Raw genomic sequence first — 17,888 nt, forward strand, 5'->3', positions numbered from 1 at the left:
GTCGGAAAAAATCTGACGGATTTTGTCATTGGAATGTCCGACCGTGTGCACAGGGCATTACTATTTGTCACCACTGCAGTGAAACAAACCATTGCTAAGGCATGGCAATCCCCTTCCTAAGTATCCTAGCAGTGAATCACAGAGTCACCCAATTAATGATCCATGCCAAGATAGAAGCAGTAATCCTTGACAAAACTGCTCTGGGTTTCCCATTTTTTACCCCCTGATTTTAACAATTCACTACTGTCGACCTAACCAACCTGTCTGGGTAGAGTTGCTCTCTAGGGTACCCCCTTCCCCCCATGCCCCCCTTTTTACCTCTCCATCTCCTCCTCCCTTCACCCCCTGCTTTCTTCTCTCTTGTCTTTTTAACCTCTTTCCTTTCTCACAATCCTCTCCCCCTCTTTCCTATTCCCAAGGCTACTCCCTTACACCTATCTTTGCTGACCAGGGAAGCTAGACCTCCTCATTCCTACTTCTTGATAAGCTGATGCAAGCTTCTACATACAGTTCCCCTCAGGGTCCCCCCGTCCCCCCCCCGACCTTGTGATCCCTGACGGACCACCTTTCCTTTTTCTCCTCCTACTCTGACCAATATCCTCATATGACCCTAAACACTTTCATGTACCCCTCTATTCAAAAACGTTGGTTGACATTCCTTACACTATGCCTGCTTTGTTACCAAGCTTCCCTGTCCTCAGGGACCTGCCCTTTTAAAACTTATACGGCCTTGATCAACACGGCAAGGCACGGCCCCCTACTGTTACTGTTAATACTAATCTTTTTAAATGTTCTTTACTATTAACCATTGGCTTATTTTAGATACTTTGAGCCTTGCTAAAGTGCACTTCTTTTGACTACATGGTAAATGTAAAATGATATTAAAATTGTTCAACCTCAATAAAATATTTGAAGACACTTACTTTTACCTAAGCAACAATACTATAGAGTTGTAATGTCATCTTTGTTTTTTAGATGGTGAAACGCCTTCCCAAAACTCGCTCAGGGAAAATCATGCGCCGAGTACTGAGGAAAATCGCCACAGGCTACACTGAGGATCTTGGAGATATAACTACCTTGGAGGATCCTGCCATTATTACAGAAATATTGGAAGCATACCAAAAATACAAATCAGAACAGACAACAAAATAACTTAGAGACCCCTTTATTGGAGCTAAATTATAGAGCAACTGTTTGTTAACATTTACCATTGGAAAACTCTTCAAACGCTAAGCTTAGAACTACCTGTTCTTTCTAATGACCAATCAATTAACTTATTTGTTGTACATTAAATTAACAGATCATAACAGAACCTTGTAAATGTTAATTTGTCAGCTGGTAGTCCCCTTTAAAATGGAATTCCAGACAAATGCATAAAATAATCAATTTATTCATTCAAAAACTATTAAATGTATGCATGACCAGCATAAAACTTGTATTCACGTCCATTAGGACTGGGAGAGTGAGGGTCAGCTCTCTAATCCAAACAGGACTCTATTACTTGGCCTATTACTGTGAATCTAGCGCTGCAAACATGCTTCCAGGAAGGAAGACATCATACATGATCTCATGAGTGTGCTGCTCCTTCTTCATTGTTCAATATCAGGCTAGGATGGGTCATAGACCAAGTGGCAATTCTAAAAGCCCCATTAGTATTTCTTTATAAGTGTGCAGTTATGTAGGTGCGCAGGAAAATGCTGCAATGGTAATGTCTTATGTTTTGTTTTCAAAACTTAGGATTAAACGCAGCATTTTTTAGCCGAAAGTGGAACTTCGCCGCATCCTCCAAGGTTATGTATGATCTTAACCCCCTCTTACATTGTCTGCTAGGTTGATCCATCAAAAGCTGCCATCTTCTTCTCTGACATAATCAGGAGGCTGCCTGACTTTTACAGGACCTACATCACAGCTGCCCGCCAGATGATGCTCTACTGTGCACAGGGTGTTCTACATAGCCCTGAAGCTTCTTGGGATGTGTAAAATGGGTATTCCTGGAGGCCAAGGGCAAAAGATAATCAGAAATGTATTTTTGTGATTTGCTGAAGGGGGGGGGGGGGGGTAAGATAAAATAAAGAAGTAAAAGTGAGCAAAGGTCTGCTTTTAGCTTAAAGTGGTTCTTCAGTTTGAAAAGAAAAATTAAAAGTTAGCATCTACAAATACTGTAGCTGCTGAGTTTTACTAGAAGAACACCTACCTGTCCAGGGATTCACCACCATCCTCATCTGGGCCAGTTCTTCACCAGTCTTCAGGTCCCTGGCGCTGGCGTCTTTAGTTTGGGAAGCTGGCTGTGACTCCTTGCGAACCATGCTGCACTTTATGAATGGTCCCACAGCCTTCTGGGACCTTTGAGTATAATTATGCCAAAAATTGAAGAGGAGGCAGAAAAGTGGTACTTCTTGTTTTGTTTTAAAAATCTTTAAAGTGGTTGTAAACCTATACAAGCCACTTTGACCTACAGGTGAGCCTAGATTAAGGCTTACCTGTAAGTCCAAGAAATATCTCCTAAACCTACACGGTTTAGAAGATATTTACAAAAAGACAGGCACCGCTGTCTACGGCGCAGGCGCACTGACCATGCCGCTGCTAACGGCGATATGTCGTTAGTGGCGGCTCCCGTGCGCATGCGAGGGAGTGACGTCATCGCTGCTCAGGCGATGCATAGTAGCCCATTATGCTTTACCTTTGCAGGGAGACAAAGAGGAAGTAAACCCATCAGGGTTTACTTAATCTTTAATAAATCACCCCATGACAGCAAGAAAGCGATAAATATTGTAGACAGAAAACTCCCCTTCATTAGAGCTGTAGATGAGAATGAACATATTAAAATAACAAATATGAAAAAGCTAATAAAAGTGAAAACAGGAAAAAACTATTTCTTGTTTATCAATTGTATTTATAAGTGTTATGTCATTTTTGTATTCTTATCTATAGTCCTGATAAAGGGGGATTTTCTGATCTCCAAAACGTATTGGCTGCTTTTTTATTTTCTTGCTCTCATTGGCTGAATTATTAAAAGACTTTGGACTTTCAAAGATGTTTGGTGCTCTTATTGGCTCAATTACATGTGGATTTCTCTATCTGGATGACCAATCCCTGTTTTCCAAGAGGCCCCCCATTTTGTGGAGAACGACAGAACCTAATCCGTCAAGACCCAAGTCTTTTTTATCATCTGAAGATTTGTGTCCAGAACCTCGCTTCTACCTTTTCTTCATCACAAGAGGGGCTGAACGGATACTATATATTTTTTTAACAAGAACAGCTCACTTAAATACAGTATATTGCAACTATGTATCCAGCTGTTTGCCTTGTATTCAGTTTTAATGGATCAGAGACTATACAAAGATATCAATGACCTTCTGAAGGACCACAGACATGAAACTCACTGTATTTATTATTAACATGGTAGCACAGTGGCTATGTGGTTAGCTCTTTGGCCCTAGAAGCAGTAGGGTCTTTGGTTTGAATCACAACCATGACATTACCTGCCCAGAGTTTGTATGTTCTCCCTGTACCTGCATGGGTTTCTTCCCACACTCCAAAGCAGTGTTTCTTAACTCCGGCCCTCAAGGCGCCCCAACAGGTCATGTTTTCAGGATTTCCCTGAGATGCAACGGCTGTGGTAATTACTAAGGAAGTGAAACAGATCAAATCACCTGTGCAAAATAATGTAAATCCTGAAAACATGACCTGTTGGGGCGCCTTGAGGACTGGAGTTGAGAAACACTGCTCCAAAGACATGCTGGTAGATTTATTGGCTTCTGTTTAAAATAGTATGTGTGTGTATGAATGTGAGTTAGGGACCTTAGATTGTAAGCTCCATGAGAGCAGGGACTGATGTGAATGTATAATATAAGATATGTAAAGGGCTTTGTATAGTTGATGGTGCTATATAAATACCTGTAATAATAACAAAATGATCAAGTGCAGTTATAAAACTGATCTTTTTACCTGTGTTCCTGCTGCATTTTATAGTTTAGACTAAATTCCCTGTTGCTCTGTGCTTCAAAATGTTGGTTCCACAAACACTACCATACAATATAAGTTGTGTAGGACACCTTATATTGTAAGCAAGCAGCTATAGTAATACTGGCCACCATCATTTTTTTCTTATCTGTTCCACTGATGCAACATCACCTGTAACCTCCATCCAATCACATGTAAGTTAATACAATGTGTATTTTTGATGTCCATGTGAAAAGCCATCACGTAAGATCCCCAGCCTTCTGCTATTTATTCGATACAATGAGTGATATATTTTTGGACCTTGTTTAAAAATCTGGGATAATGAAATGTGAAGGTGACATAAATAGCAGCCAAACCCGTGTTTGTTTTAATGTTGTAATCCACATAGCTGGAATCTGATTGGTGGCCTCCACTTTCCTTTCATTACATTTTTACACTTGAAGTCTGCTGAGGTCTTTGCTGCTGTGATATTCAAGGTATCCAGTAAATTGGAGACAACATTACTGTAAACCAATGCTGTATAAATATCATTGCCTTCTATAAATGGAAATGGTCAAATCATGTATCTGTTACTGTGTCATCTCTTTATTCACCGTGTGATATGTGTAAAAAATAAAAGCACAAATACCCATGCTAAATAATATTAGTATTAATAATTAATAGAATAATATCAGTATTAGTGAAAATTTAAAGAAGCTGGCACAAATCTCCAGGTAAAAAGGATAATCTAAATGGCATACAACACAAATGCAGCGCTAAAAACTGATAAAAAGTCCCAATGTAAATAGATGAAATATCTCCATATAGACAGTCCAATGGGCAGGGCAGGGCAGGACTTAGGGTGGTGGGGGCCCCCAGGCTTGAGTCACTTTCGGGCTCTACTTTCTATACATTACTTTAAATAGAACAAAATGATACATACACAAGCTATGCATTAGAGCTACACAATTCAGGATAAACTTAGAATAAAAATAGAGATCATGATTCTGAACAAATAACTAAACAAAATTACATAATTTATATTAATTGCTGAAGTCTATTAAAAATGTTAAATTAATCTCAATAATTGTCATTGTAATAGGTTATTTCTCTCACATGGCATGTGTATACCACAAATGACACCACAAAATACATTCTGCTACTCCTCCTGAGTATTACGATAGCACATGTGTGGGACTTTTTCACAGCCTGGCCACTTAGACCCCTTTCACACCACACCACCCATAGCGTGGGCGGTAAAATGGCTCTATTTTTAGCAGCGTTTTACCGCCGGATTTGCGGCGCATTTCGGCCGCTAGCGGGGCGCTTTTACCCCCGCTAGCGGCCAAAAAAGGGTTAAAACCGTTGGCAATACGCCGCAATAGCAATTGCTTTCAATGGGGAGCAGCGGTGGAGGAGCAGTAAACACACCGCTCCAAAGAAGCTGCTGACAGGACTTTTCCCTGACATCCTGCCAGCACACCACTGTAGTGTGAAAGCCCTCGGGCTTTCACACTACAGACAATGGTGCAGCATTTTTAGGGCGGATTTCTAACGCTATAGCGCCTGCAAAACGCCCTGGTGTGAAAGGGGTCTTAGAGAGGCTCAACATGCAGGGAGCACCGTCACGTGTTCTAGGAGCATAAATTACACATCTGAGTTCTTGACTACCTATTACACTTTTGAAGGCCCTGGAGCACCAGGACAATGACATATGACACTGACGTGGCACTGATGACAGATGGCACTAATACGTGGCACTGATGACATGTGACACTGATGTGGCACTGATGACAGATGGCACTAATACGTGGCATTGATGACACAACACTGATGACAGATGGCACTGATATGTGGCACTGACACGTGGCACTAATATATGGCACTGATGACAGATGGCACTAATACGTGACACTGATGACAGATGACACTAATACGTGGCACTGATGACAGATGGCACTAATACATGACACTGACAGATGTCACTAATACATGACACTGACAGATGACACTAATAGGTGGCACGGATGACACGTGATACTGATGACAGATGCACTTATACGTGGCACTGGGGACAGATGGCACTGACAGGTGGCACTGGGGAAAGATGGCACTATATTTTCCCCCTTTTTTTTTTACCTTGACGCTGCAGCCGTTCGCTCTCCCTCATCGTACGCTGTCTGTCTCTGTGAGGAGTGAGAGCCGGTGATGAGAGATGATCTCATATGTTTACATGTGAGATCATCTCCCATTGGACACTGCAATCGAGTGCTAAATGGCCACTGTGATTGGCCATTTAGCACGATCTGTGATTGGCTGTGTCCAAGGGACACGACGAACACAGAACTTCCCTGATGCACACCCACTGCGGCGCACATTGGGGAAGTAAACATGAGGACATCCAGGGACGTCCTCCCGGCAATTGGAGTCCGCGCTGCAGCCGTCTTTCGGCTATAGCGTGGATGCCTAGTGTTTTTAAAACGTAAAGAAGATACGTATTTGAAATGCAAACAGGCGGGGCCCATGGGCTTGAGCCCAGTCAAGCCTAATGGTAAGTCCGGCCCTGCCAATGGGTGTAATAAGTTCACTCAAGGAAAGTGCTAGTAAGGATCCGTCATCAAGAGGGAAAGGTTCACACTGACTCTTACCCCAACTAATAGACTATTTAATCAAAAGCAGTCAAACATGTTTAGGAGTCATCCACTTGGATATCTCCACACATGAAAAGATCATCAATAGGATCCTCCCAGACAAACTCTCATTGCATTAGGACATCATGAAAATAGGCAAAAAACTTCATTGCGCAGTATTACTGACAATTGAATTTATTTTGAGCACAGCAAAAGCCAGAATACTCATAAACATCACAGTAAAAAGCGCATGTAAATCCTATAAAACGATTAATTTTTCCATGCAGTATAATGGCCGACTGTCGAGCTTGGCAACGTCACGTGACCCGACTCCTCCCATCGAGTTTCTCCGTGAGCAGATGTCATCAGAGGCGTGGTCAAGTATACGAGAGTCGCCATATATATATACTAGGTGCCAGACATTAATAAGCAATTACCAGCGTTCCAGAAACAGGGAATTACGCAGCTGTGTTCCACCTGGAGGAAATTAGGTGTTACAACAACTTCCTGACAGAGACTGCATATCAACAAAGAAATGCAGTCAATCCGATTGCATTAAAGTGGCCAAATTGCAGAATAACCAGCCCAAAACGAATTGTGCTGGTACTGGGGGAAAGTTAGCTAAAAAAATATTTCCTGACAGACTCCATGGCAGCCTACGTATGGGTTAACCCCGCCTCTCCTACCTCATAGGACCCCACTCCCATAAATCTTTGCTTCTAGTCAGAGACCACGTTCCTTTTTTGTCCTCCTTCTAGGACCAAGGTTTTACCTTATGAAGTTGGATCCAGGCCAGCTGGTTTGTGCACGAATTTCAGGATGGCGGTTCTTTCTGGAGCCCAATTCCCCAGCTATTAGCAGGGTGGGCATGGGCGATTTGATGCGATGCCATGAAGAGCTTACTAACCAGCCATTGGCTGGCAAGCGGCAATTTGGCCAAACATCCTTGCTATTAGCGGGAGGCCCCCCCATTTATGATGCCCCGGGTGCACTATGAGTACTTCAAGCTCCCAGTACCAGGTCGGATCAGGTGTTGTGCGGGACTGGTAATGTATACACATTTTATCTATGGCAGCAGTTTTTGTGTGTTTGTACCGTTTTTCTGTCTGTGGTCTTCCTGGTTATGGCGCTGGGACGCTCCTGCGTTCCATCTCGCTGCTTCCTGCTTTGATCTGCGCAGCTGCCGAGTCTCGATTGAGATCGAAGCTTGGTTTGCGCAGGCGCGGTCGGGGCAAGATGGCGGCGGCCGCGCATGCGCGTGGGCGTTGTACGGCGGCGTCAGTCTCGGCGCAAGTATGCTGTGGGCGCGATGACGTCATCACTCGGCGGCAGATTCAAATAGCTGTCAGAGACAGCTATTTGATTGGGATGCTTTTGAGCTCAGGCTGTGATCCCGGTGTCTGCTCTCTGTTTTCTCAAGGTATGTCTCCCTTTTTTCTCTTGGTCAGTTGGGTCTACCCTGTTTTATTATACTCTGCAAGCACTGTATTTGTTTTTTTACTACCTAGCTGTTTGAGTCTGCTGCTATGGACGTATCGCCGCCCCCCAGTGGCCAACCCTTATGCCGCAGGTAGGAATGAATCTTTTTCTTTTCATTCTGCCTGTATTGCTTGGGTTAGGATCAGGATGACTTTGTTTTGCATGTTTTTTCTTTCCAGCCCTTCCAGGTCTGAACCTCAGTTATCGGCACATAAAGATTCACAACATCACCATTCCACGTCAAGTTCTAGACATATTAGGTCACCATCCAGACACCGTAAAGAAAGGTCTAAGTCTGAGTCTGGTCGCCATTCTCACCGCCATGCCAGGCGCTCAGAGAGAAGAGCCTGCTGGGGATGTAATGCTCAGGTCCCAGAAGGTAAATTCCTCTGCGAGCTATGTTATGGAAGAGCCATGAAGGAAAGAGGAGCTGGGGACCAGCAAGTGGAAGCTCTGGTCAGGAGAGTAGTTCAGGAATCACTGAATAAAGCAGATTCTGATCAACTGTTTATCCCTCCCTCCGGTACGGCTCTGGCCACTGATATTTCGGATACAGAGGTTCCTGGTCCCTCTCGTCATAGTCCCTCATTTTCTGGTTCTTCTGACAGTGAGACTGAAGGTTTGGAACCTGGTGCCGGTTTTGACTTTTCCTTAGTTCCGCAGTTGGTCAGGGCGGTCAAGGAGACATTGAGATGGGAAGATCCTGTAGAAGCTCCCTTTAAACAGAGGAAATACTTTAAACATCTCAAAATGGAGCGCCCAAACTTCCCCTTCTTGGGTGAACTTGGCAAAATTATCATGGACGAATGGAGTAAAGTTGAGAGGAAAAACTCCTTGATTTCAAAAATTTCAAAAATGTACCCATTTAAGAGCAATGAGGTGAAACATCTAGAGTCGGCCCGTCTCATTGATGCAGCCTTGATGAGGCTAGTGAGACATGTTACACTTCCTCTGGAAGATACTGTGTCCTTCAGGGATGGCCTAGAAAGAAAGATTGATACGGACTTGAAACGTATTTATATAACAGCAGGTATGGCTTGTAAACCAGCCTTAGCCCTGGCAGTGTTATCAAAAGCTATGGAGGCCTGGACGGATGAAATTGGTGCAACCCTGAGCAGTATGTCCGAAGAGTTGGTCAGGAGATCACCAATACATGAACTGAGACTCGCTTCGGTTTTCCTGGGGGAGGCGTCCCTTGATATTATTCGCCTTGTAGCACGTGTTATGCTTTCTTCTGTTACGGCACAACGTGCCCTGTGGCTTCGCCCCTGGGTTGCTGATCCTGCCTCCAAACAGGCATGGTGCAGAATTCCCTTTGAGGGATCTTCCCTTTTTGGGAACAAATTGGATTCTGTCATTACACACGCTACAGGTGGTAAGTCGGGGTTCTTACCCCAGGATCGCCGTCTCCTGGGTCAGAGGAGATCTCAATATAGGTCAGATCCAGAACGCACTAGAGATGCCCGTCGCTACAGGCCTGGTCGCGAATTTAGAAAAAATTGGAGGAGAAATCAGCCCTCTGGCCAGAAGTCCTCAAAGTCAGCTACATCTGGGGGACGGGAGCCTTCCAAGTCTTTTTGATATAGAGCCTGTCCAGGCGGAGCGGGTTGGGGCCCGGTTACTCCTTTTCCAGCACGTCTGGGCAGCCTTAGTCAAAGACTATTGGACAATCAAAACAGTGTCAGCGGGCCATTCCTGGGTCTTCAGCAGCCCGCCCATACACCGGTTTATTCCAAAAGTTCTGCCACACTCAGAAGAAAAGAGACAAATTCTCCTGTCGTATACAGAATCCCTGTTGGCCCAAGGAGCCGCCATTCGGGTTCCAACCGAGGAAAGGTTCAAAGGGATTTACTCCCCCCTTTTCATGGTCCTCAAAAAGAGTGGTTCCTGGAGGCCGGTCATCGATCTGACACACCTGAACACATTTATAAAGAAAGAAAGGTTCAAGATGGAGACATTGCTAACAATACGCCAGACGATCCAACCAGGCGATTGGCTTATTTCCATAGACCTGAAAGACGCTTACTTTTATGTTCCTATCGCAAGGGAGTTTCAGAAGTATCTCCGCTTTGCAGTGGGTCAAACACACCTTCAGTTTACATGTCTCCCATTCGGGCTTACAACATCGCCTCGAGTGTTTTCCAAGCTCTTACTGGCTATCGTGGCTCTAATCCGGGTCAAAGGGATTCGATTGCACCATTACTTGGACGATCTGCTCTTACTCTCTCAAAACAGAGACCATCTCTTGTCACATCGAGATCAGGTCATTTCTACCCTGACGGAATTCGGGTGGCTATTGAACAAGGAGAAAAGTCATCTAATCCCAACTCAGTCCTTAACGTTTCTTGGAGCCCGATTCAACACAGTAAAGAGTACAATCTCCTTACCTCTAGAGAAGATTCCGGTGATTCGCGACAGAATCTATCTTGCAATGTCATCTCCCCTTCTCAGGGCCTCACAGTGTCTGATGATAATAGGTACCATGGTGGCCACAGCTCCAATGGTGAAATGGGCGCAATGGAAAATGCGACCCTTTCAGAAGGGCTTTCTCCAACAGTGGGATCTGAACTCCCGAGATCATCTGGTTCGGATAACCCCTTCAATGAGGGAGAGTCTTCCTTGGTGGTTTCAGCAGAAGAACCTTCTGAATTGCCATTCAATAGCCCCAGTCTCCTGGGTAACGGGGACAACGGATGCCAGCAGCAGAGGTTGGGGTGCTCTATGCTTGTCGGAAGTAGCCCAAGGCATGTGGGACTTCCCATCCCAGAAGGTAGTCTCAAATGTGCTGGAACTCCGGGCCGCCTTCTGTGCTTTACAGGCTTTTCTCCACCTGACATCAGGATCCTCAGTCCTTCTAAGGCCGCGTACACACGGGCGGATTGTCTGCCCAACTTAGTCCGCTGAACCGTGTTTCAGCGGACAATCCGCTCGTGTGTGGGCTTCAGCTGACTTTTTCAGCGGTCAGTCTGACGGACTAAGTCTTTCGGAATTTCCGTAATTTTGTCCGTCCAAACTTGGTTTTGTCCGTCCAAACTTGGTTTCAGCGGACAGTCCGCTCGTGTGTAGGCAAGTTGGACGGACTAAGTATGGCGCATGCTCAGAAAGGATTTACACGGCCGAAGGTTGCATTGCAGTGTATTGGACGTTGTAATTCTAGTCCCGTCGTACGTGCTGTATACGTCATCGCGCAAGCTTTCAGCGGACTGTCTGTTCATCGTGTGTGGTCAAGTCCGTTCATTCAAAAGTTGAACGGACTGTCTGTCGGATTGTCTGACGAACTTAGTTGGGCAGACAATCCGCCCGTGTGTACGCGGCCTAAGGATGGACAATACGACGGCTGTTTCTTACATCAAAAGACAAGGGGGCACCCGCAGTCTTTCCTTGCTGAGGGAAGTAAGGCCAATCATGGCTTGGGCCCAGTCAAATCTGTTGAATCTAATGGCAGTCTATCTTCTGGAAATTCAAAATGTCCAAGCGGACTTTCTATCAAGGTTTTCCCTGGACAACAACGAGTGGTCTCTCCACATCGAGGTGTTCAACTGGGTTCTGTCTCTGGGAGTTCTACCAGAGGTGGACCTGTTTGCCTCCCCGTGCAACTTCAAGCTGGAGAAGTATTACACGAGGTGTCGTTGTCCTCAGGCCTTCGGAGTGGATGCACTGACGGACCAGTGGAGGTTCCACAAGGCTTATGCCTTTCCCCCGGTTCTAGTCATTCTCCGATTTCTGTCCAGGCTCAGATGGGAAGAAGTCGAAGTAGTAGCGGTTGTTCCATACTGGCCCAACAGACCATGGTTCCCTCTCTTATTACAACTCAGCTACCAGGATCCAGTTCCGCTCCCTCTCAGGCCGGACCTCTTGTCACAGGGAACAACCTATCACCCTTGCCCATCTCATGGCTTGGTTTTTGAAAGGGAAAGGCTGGAGGCATTAGGCTGTCCTGACACAGCCATTTCTACTCTACTAAATGACAGAAGACCAGGTACCAACAAAGTTTATCAGAGGATTTGGGCAAAATTTGCGGACTATGTGTCTACATCCAACGGCTTATGTAGAGATCCGAAGATACGGAATGTTATTGGTTTTCTACAAAAGGGTCTAGACTTGTCCCTATCTGTAAGTTCCTTGCGGGTTCAGGTCTCTGCGATCTCTGCATTTTCAGGTATCTCATGGGCCAAGCATCCTCTTACTAGGCAGTTCTTCAAAGGGGCAAGAAGACTCAGACCTCAGAGAAAGCCAAGGTTTCCAAAATGGGATCTTCCTTTTGTTTTGGATTTTTTCTCAGAAATGCATATGGGACAAGCATCTATTAAGGATCTCTCTCTTAAGGGTCCGTTCACACAGGGGCAACACGACTTGTAGGCGACTTGAGTCAGGCAACTTGGACACCACTTGAGTTGAGATCACAGCGCGACTTGGGACGACTTCAACACGACTTGTGATGACTTCAACGCGACTTACAAGTCGCCCCAGGCCAGGTGACTTTTGCCGCGGCCAATCAGAGAATGAGCTCTCAAGAGGGCACTCCACGCCAAATTTATGAATAAAAATTTGGCGTGGGTTCCCCCTCCGAGAGCATACCAGGCCCTTAGGTCTGGTATGAATATTAAGGGGAACCCCCTACGCCGAAAAAAAAACGGCGTGGGGGTCCCCCCAGATCCATACCAGACCCTTATCCGAGCACGCTACCCGGCCAGCCAGGAAAGGGGGTGGGGACGAGCGGGCGCCCCCCCCTCCTGAGCCGTACCAGGCTGCGTGCCCTCAACATGGGGGGGTGCCTTGGGGGAGGGGGGGCGTGCGGCCCCCCCACCCCAAAGCACCTTGTCCCCATGTTGATGAGGACAAGGGCCTCTTCCCGACAACCCTGGCCGTTGGTTGTCGGGGTCTGCGGGCGGGGGGCTTATCGGAATCCGCGAGCCCCCTTTAATAAGGGGGCCCCCGGATACCGGCCCCCCACCCTATGTGAATGAGTATGGGGTACAATGTACCCCTACCCATTCACCTGTGAAATAAAGTACAAAAAAAACACAACACAGGGTTAAAATATTTTATTGCACAGCTCCGGGGGTCTTCCGTCTTCGGGGGTCTTCTCGCCGGACTCCTCCGTTATCTTCTTGTAGCTCTTTTGCTAGCGGAGGAGTCCGGCTTTCTTCCTCGCTGCCGGCCTCTTCTTCCAACTTCGGGGGTCTTGTCCCCCTCTTCGGTTCTTCTGCCGGGCCACCGCGCCTTCTTATAGCTCTTTTACAGGCGGTGGCCCGGTCTTCTGTCGCCGCCGCCGCCGCCTTCCGTTCTTCTTCTTCTTCTTCTTCTTCTTCTTCTCCAGGAGATGTTGACTCGACGCTCTCTCCGGCCACAATGCCAGGGCCGCGCTGCGCGGCCACTTATATAGGGACAAGGGGCGGTGTCACATGGCTTTATGTCACATGGGTTGGTGTCACATGGTGACCCCGCCCCCTTACGATGTCATAGTCCCCATGTGACATCAACCCATGTGACCAACCCATGTGACATAAAGCCATGTGACACCGCCCCTTGTCCCTATATAAGTGGCCACGCAGCGCGGCCCTGGCATTGTGGCCGGAAAGAGCGTCGAGTCAACATCTCCTGGAGAAGAAGAAGAAGAAGAACGGAAGGCGGCGGCGGCGGCGACAGAAGACCGGGCCACCGCTTGTAAAAGAGCTATAAGAAGGCGCGGTGGCCCGGCAGAAGAACCGAAGAGGGGGACAAGACCCCCGAAGTCGGAAGAAGAGGCCGGCGGCGAGGAAGAAAGCCGGACTCCTCCGCTAGCAAAAGAGCTACAAGAAGATAGCGGAGGAGTCCGGCGAGAAGACCCCCGAAGACGGAAGACCCCCGGAGCTGTGCAATAAAATATTTTAAGCCTGTGTTGTGTTTTTTTGTACTTTATTTCACAGGTGAATGGGTAGGGGTACATTGTACCCCATACTCATTCACATAGGGTGGGGGGCCGGTATCCGGGGGCCCCCTTATTAAAGGGGGCTCGCGGATTCCGATAAGCCCCCCGCCCGCAGACCCCGACAACCAACGGCCAGGGTTGTCGGGAAGAGGCCCTTGTCCTCATCAACATGGGGACAAGGTGCTTTGGGGTGGGGGGGCTGCACGCCCCCCCCCCCAAGGCACCCCCCCATGTTGAGGGCACGCAGCCTGGTATGGCTCAGGAGGGGGGGGCCGCCCGCTCGTCCCCACCCCCTTTCCTGGCCGGCCGGGTAGCGTGCTCGGATAAGGGTCTGGTATGGATCTGGGGGGGACCCCCACGCCGTTTTTTTTTTGGTGTAGGGGGTTCCCCTTAATATTCATACCAGACCTAAGGGCCTGGTATGCTCTCGGAGGGGGAACCCACGCCAAATTTTTATTCATAAATTTGGCGTGGAGTGCCCTCTTGAGAGCTGATAATTCTGTCAGAGTCGCCTCCGTATAGACGGAGATCCGACTTGGAGGCGATCTCCATTGAAATCAATGGGTACCGGTCGCCTACAAGTCGGATAGAAGTAGTACAGGAACCTTTTCTGAAGTCGGAGCGACTTCAGTAGTGTGCATTAAGACGGCTCTCATTCACTTACATTGCTTTTTAAATGTTGTCCGACCTGAGGCGACTAGGGGCGACCTGAAGTCGGATCGGAGTTGCCCCTGTGTGAACGGACCCTAAGACTGCTTTTCTCGTGGCCATAATATCGGCCAAAAGGGTCTCTGAGATTAGTTCCCTAGGCTGCAAGGAGCCATTTCTCACCTTTTTCCCAGATCGGGCAGTCCTGATTCCTATGTTAGGTTCAAATCCGAAAGTAACAACCGTTTTTCACGAAAATAAAGAAATTGTCCTTCCAATTTTCCAGGCAGATGAAGACTCCAATATTCATCCTCTAGATGTTGGAGAAGTATTAAAGCAATACCTAGAAGCCACAGCTCCTTTCCGGAATTCTGACCACTTATTCATCTACTTTTATGGGAAGAATAGAGGTTTACGTGCTTCTTCAAGAACTATAGCATCTTGGATTGTCCAAGCCATCCAAAGGGCGTATAAGGCTAAGGGTCTGGCTCCCCCAGAAGCGGTTACTGCTCATTCTACCAGGAGCGTTTCTACATCATGGGCAGCTTCCCGTCATGTTTCCCCGGAAGTGATCTGTAAAGCGGCCTCATGGTCGTCGATTAATACTTTTATGACACACTATTGTGTAGAACCGGCTTCCTTGTCTTCGGTTAATTTTGGTTTGAATGTCTTATCTGTTGACGGTGCCAATTAAACCTTCTTTTCTTTAACCAGCAATTGCCCACCCAGGTGTGTATGGCTAGTCATTTCCCATACGTAGGCTGCCATGGAGTCTGTCAGGAAAACTGAAAATTTATATCAAATACTTACCGTAATTTTCCTTTCCTGATGGACTCCATGGCATCAGGAGTTCCCTCCCATTTGCTGGAGTAGGCTAAGTTACGGAACGTGGTCTCTGACTAGAAGCAAAGATTTATGGGAGTGGGGTCCTATGAGGTAGGAGAGGCGGGGTTAACCCATACGTAGGCTGCCATGGAGTCCATCAGGAAAGGAAAATTACGGTAAGAATTTGATATAAATTTTCCGTTTTGCTTTATGTGACACTGCCAATAGAACCCATAATAGGATAAAACTCATAGTGCCATCTAGTGGACAGAAACACTGATAACATATTGGTTGAGACCAACCATATAAAATTATAAAAAATATCATAACAAACCTAATAATAATAAAAAAAAAACACTGAATAAATGATCATTATTAATGGTCATGTGTGTTTTATAATTCTATTTTCCATGTAAGGCGAGTCTATATTGCTGGCAGCCTCACCCTTTCAGTGGGCTTTTCCATCTAAAGAACCCACAGGTGCTGATTGCTTTCAATCAGTTTTTCTTTGGTAACCAGGCTAATAAAAGGGCCAAATGGCATCTATCATTTCCAATATTGTAAACTGTCTGCCCAGACAGGTGCAGCCAGTTCACACAGGGGCAATACGACTTCCAACGCGACTTTTGGAGGCAACTTGGACACGACTTGTCAACACGACTTGGGGCGACTTACAACGTGACTTTAAGTCGCCCCAGGCAAGGCAACTTTTGCCGTGGCCAATCAGAGAATGAGCTCTCAAGGAGGAACTCCATTTAAAAAAAATAAAACGGCCTGGGTTCCCCCTCCGGGAGCATACCAGGCCCTTAGGTCTGGTATGGATTTTAAGGGGAACCCCCTACACTGAAAAAACGGCATGGGGGTCCCCCCCAGATCCATACCAGACCCTTATCCGAGCACGAAGCCTGGCCGGCCAGGAAGGGGGTGGGGACGAGCAAGCGCCCCCCCCCCTTGGACCATACCGGGCAGCGTGCCCTCAACATGGGGGGGTTGGTGCTTTGGGGAAGGGGGACGCCCACCCCAAAGCACCTTGTCCCTATGTTTATTAGGACAAGGGCCTCTTCCCAACAACCCTGGCTGTTGGTTGTCGGGGTCTGCGGGCGGGGGGCTTATTGGAATCCGGGAGTCCCCTTTAATAAGGGGGCCCCCAGATCCCAGCCCCTCACCCTATGTGAATGAGTAAGGGGTACATCGTACCCCTACCCATTCACCTGGGGAAAAAATTTCAATAAAAAGCACAACACAAGTTTTAAAAGTCCTTTATTAAACAGCTCCGGGGGTCTTCTTCCGACGTCGGGGGGCTCTTCTGACAACTTCTCTGCTCTGTTCAGCCTCTTCTCCCGGTGTCTGGCCTCTTCTCCCGCTCTCTGGCCTCTTCTCCCGGGCTCCTCCGCTGTCTTCTTGCAGCTCTTTTACTAGCAGAGGAGCCTGGTCTCCTACTCCCTCTGTCCTTCTCTCATCTCCCTTCTTTCTTCTTCCGATGTTAACCCGGTGCTGTCTTCCTCTGTACTGGCTTATGCGACTTATATAGGTATGGGGCGTGGTCACCGGATGATGTCACACGGTGGCCCCGCCCCTTTATGACGTCACAGCCCCAGCATGCCCTGGGACACAAGCCAGTACAGCGGAAGACAGCGCCGGGTCAACATCGGAAGAAGAAAGCCTTGAAGGGTTCTTCCATTTTTAAAAAAAGGTGAGAAAGTCTGTTTTAAGTGCTCCTAATAAAACATAGGTCCCAATATTGTCTTCAGTTCAATCCCTATAGATCCTAGACCCACGTTGTACACAGAGATTTAAAAAGGTAAAAAAAAAATCCCTTTCCTTTTTTGGCAATAAGCCATATCCTGTAATTTCACTATTAAATGCCAAAACTTCAATGGACAGTAGAGGGTGTAGGACTTGACAGTAGGAGAGAGGCACGGAGCCTCGCACATGCACAGTAGGGTTCCCGGCGTGAAGCCATAAGGCTACATTGCCGGGTTCCCTTACCCGCAATGGCAAAGGGAGCACCCAACAGCTAATTGAAACATCAGCTGCGGTGCCGGAATTGCTGGACTCCAGGACAGGTAAGTGTCCTATTATTAAAAGCCAGCAGCTGCAGTATATGTATATGGCTTTTTTTGGGCGGACCACCGCTTTGAGCACCTCAAAGACCATGCACTTGAGCAATGTTACCTTTTAAATAATATTATTAATAATTTTAAAGCCAGATCAGGTCCAAACATAAAGGCCATCCACAAAAAACATGAACGTTCCTCCCTGAAGTGGGAGCTGCCCCTGCACTGAAAGGGTTGGCTGCTTGTTTAGGTCCAGTAGGCAAAGAAAAAATGTACTTGCTCCGGCAGCTTCTTCTCCCATGCTCCATTGGTCTAAGGTCCTGACATTATGAATACAAATGCATGGTCCATAGTTCTTGCATTGGATGTAACAGCACAGAGGCACAATCCCCCGCT

The 17,888-nt window shown here is 47.0% G+C and overlaps 1 protein-coding gene across 1 annotated transcript in view; it reads left to right on the plus strand.

The window, feature by feature from the left end:
* Nucleotides 1–4,524, plus strand: part of ACSS1 (acyl-CoA synthetase short chain family member 1) — a 200,218-nt gene extending 195,694 nt beyond the window's left edge. The window contains exon 14 of the mRNA XM_077486195.1: nucleotides 976–4,524. Within this exon, the coding sequence (XP_077342321.1) occupies nucleotides 976–1,152 (177 nt within the window). The 3' untranslated portion in view covers nucleotides 1,153–4,524. The remainder of the gene's footprint in view (nucleotides 1–975) is intronic.
* Nucleotides 4,525–17,888: the final 13,364 nt, after the last annotated feature.

Source organism: Lithobates pipiens, unplaced genomic scaffold (assembly GCF_037356315.1).
Source record: "Lithobates pipiens isolate NorthernLeopardFrog02 unplaced genomic scaffold, aLitPip1_a1.2 Scaffold_18, whole genome shotgun sequence".
In the NCBI taxonomy this organism is placed as follows: Eukaryota; Metazoa; Chordata; class Amphibia; order Anura; family Ranidae; genus Lithobates; species Lithobates pipiens.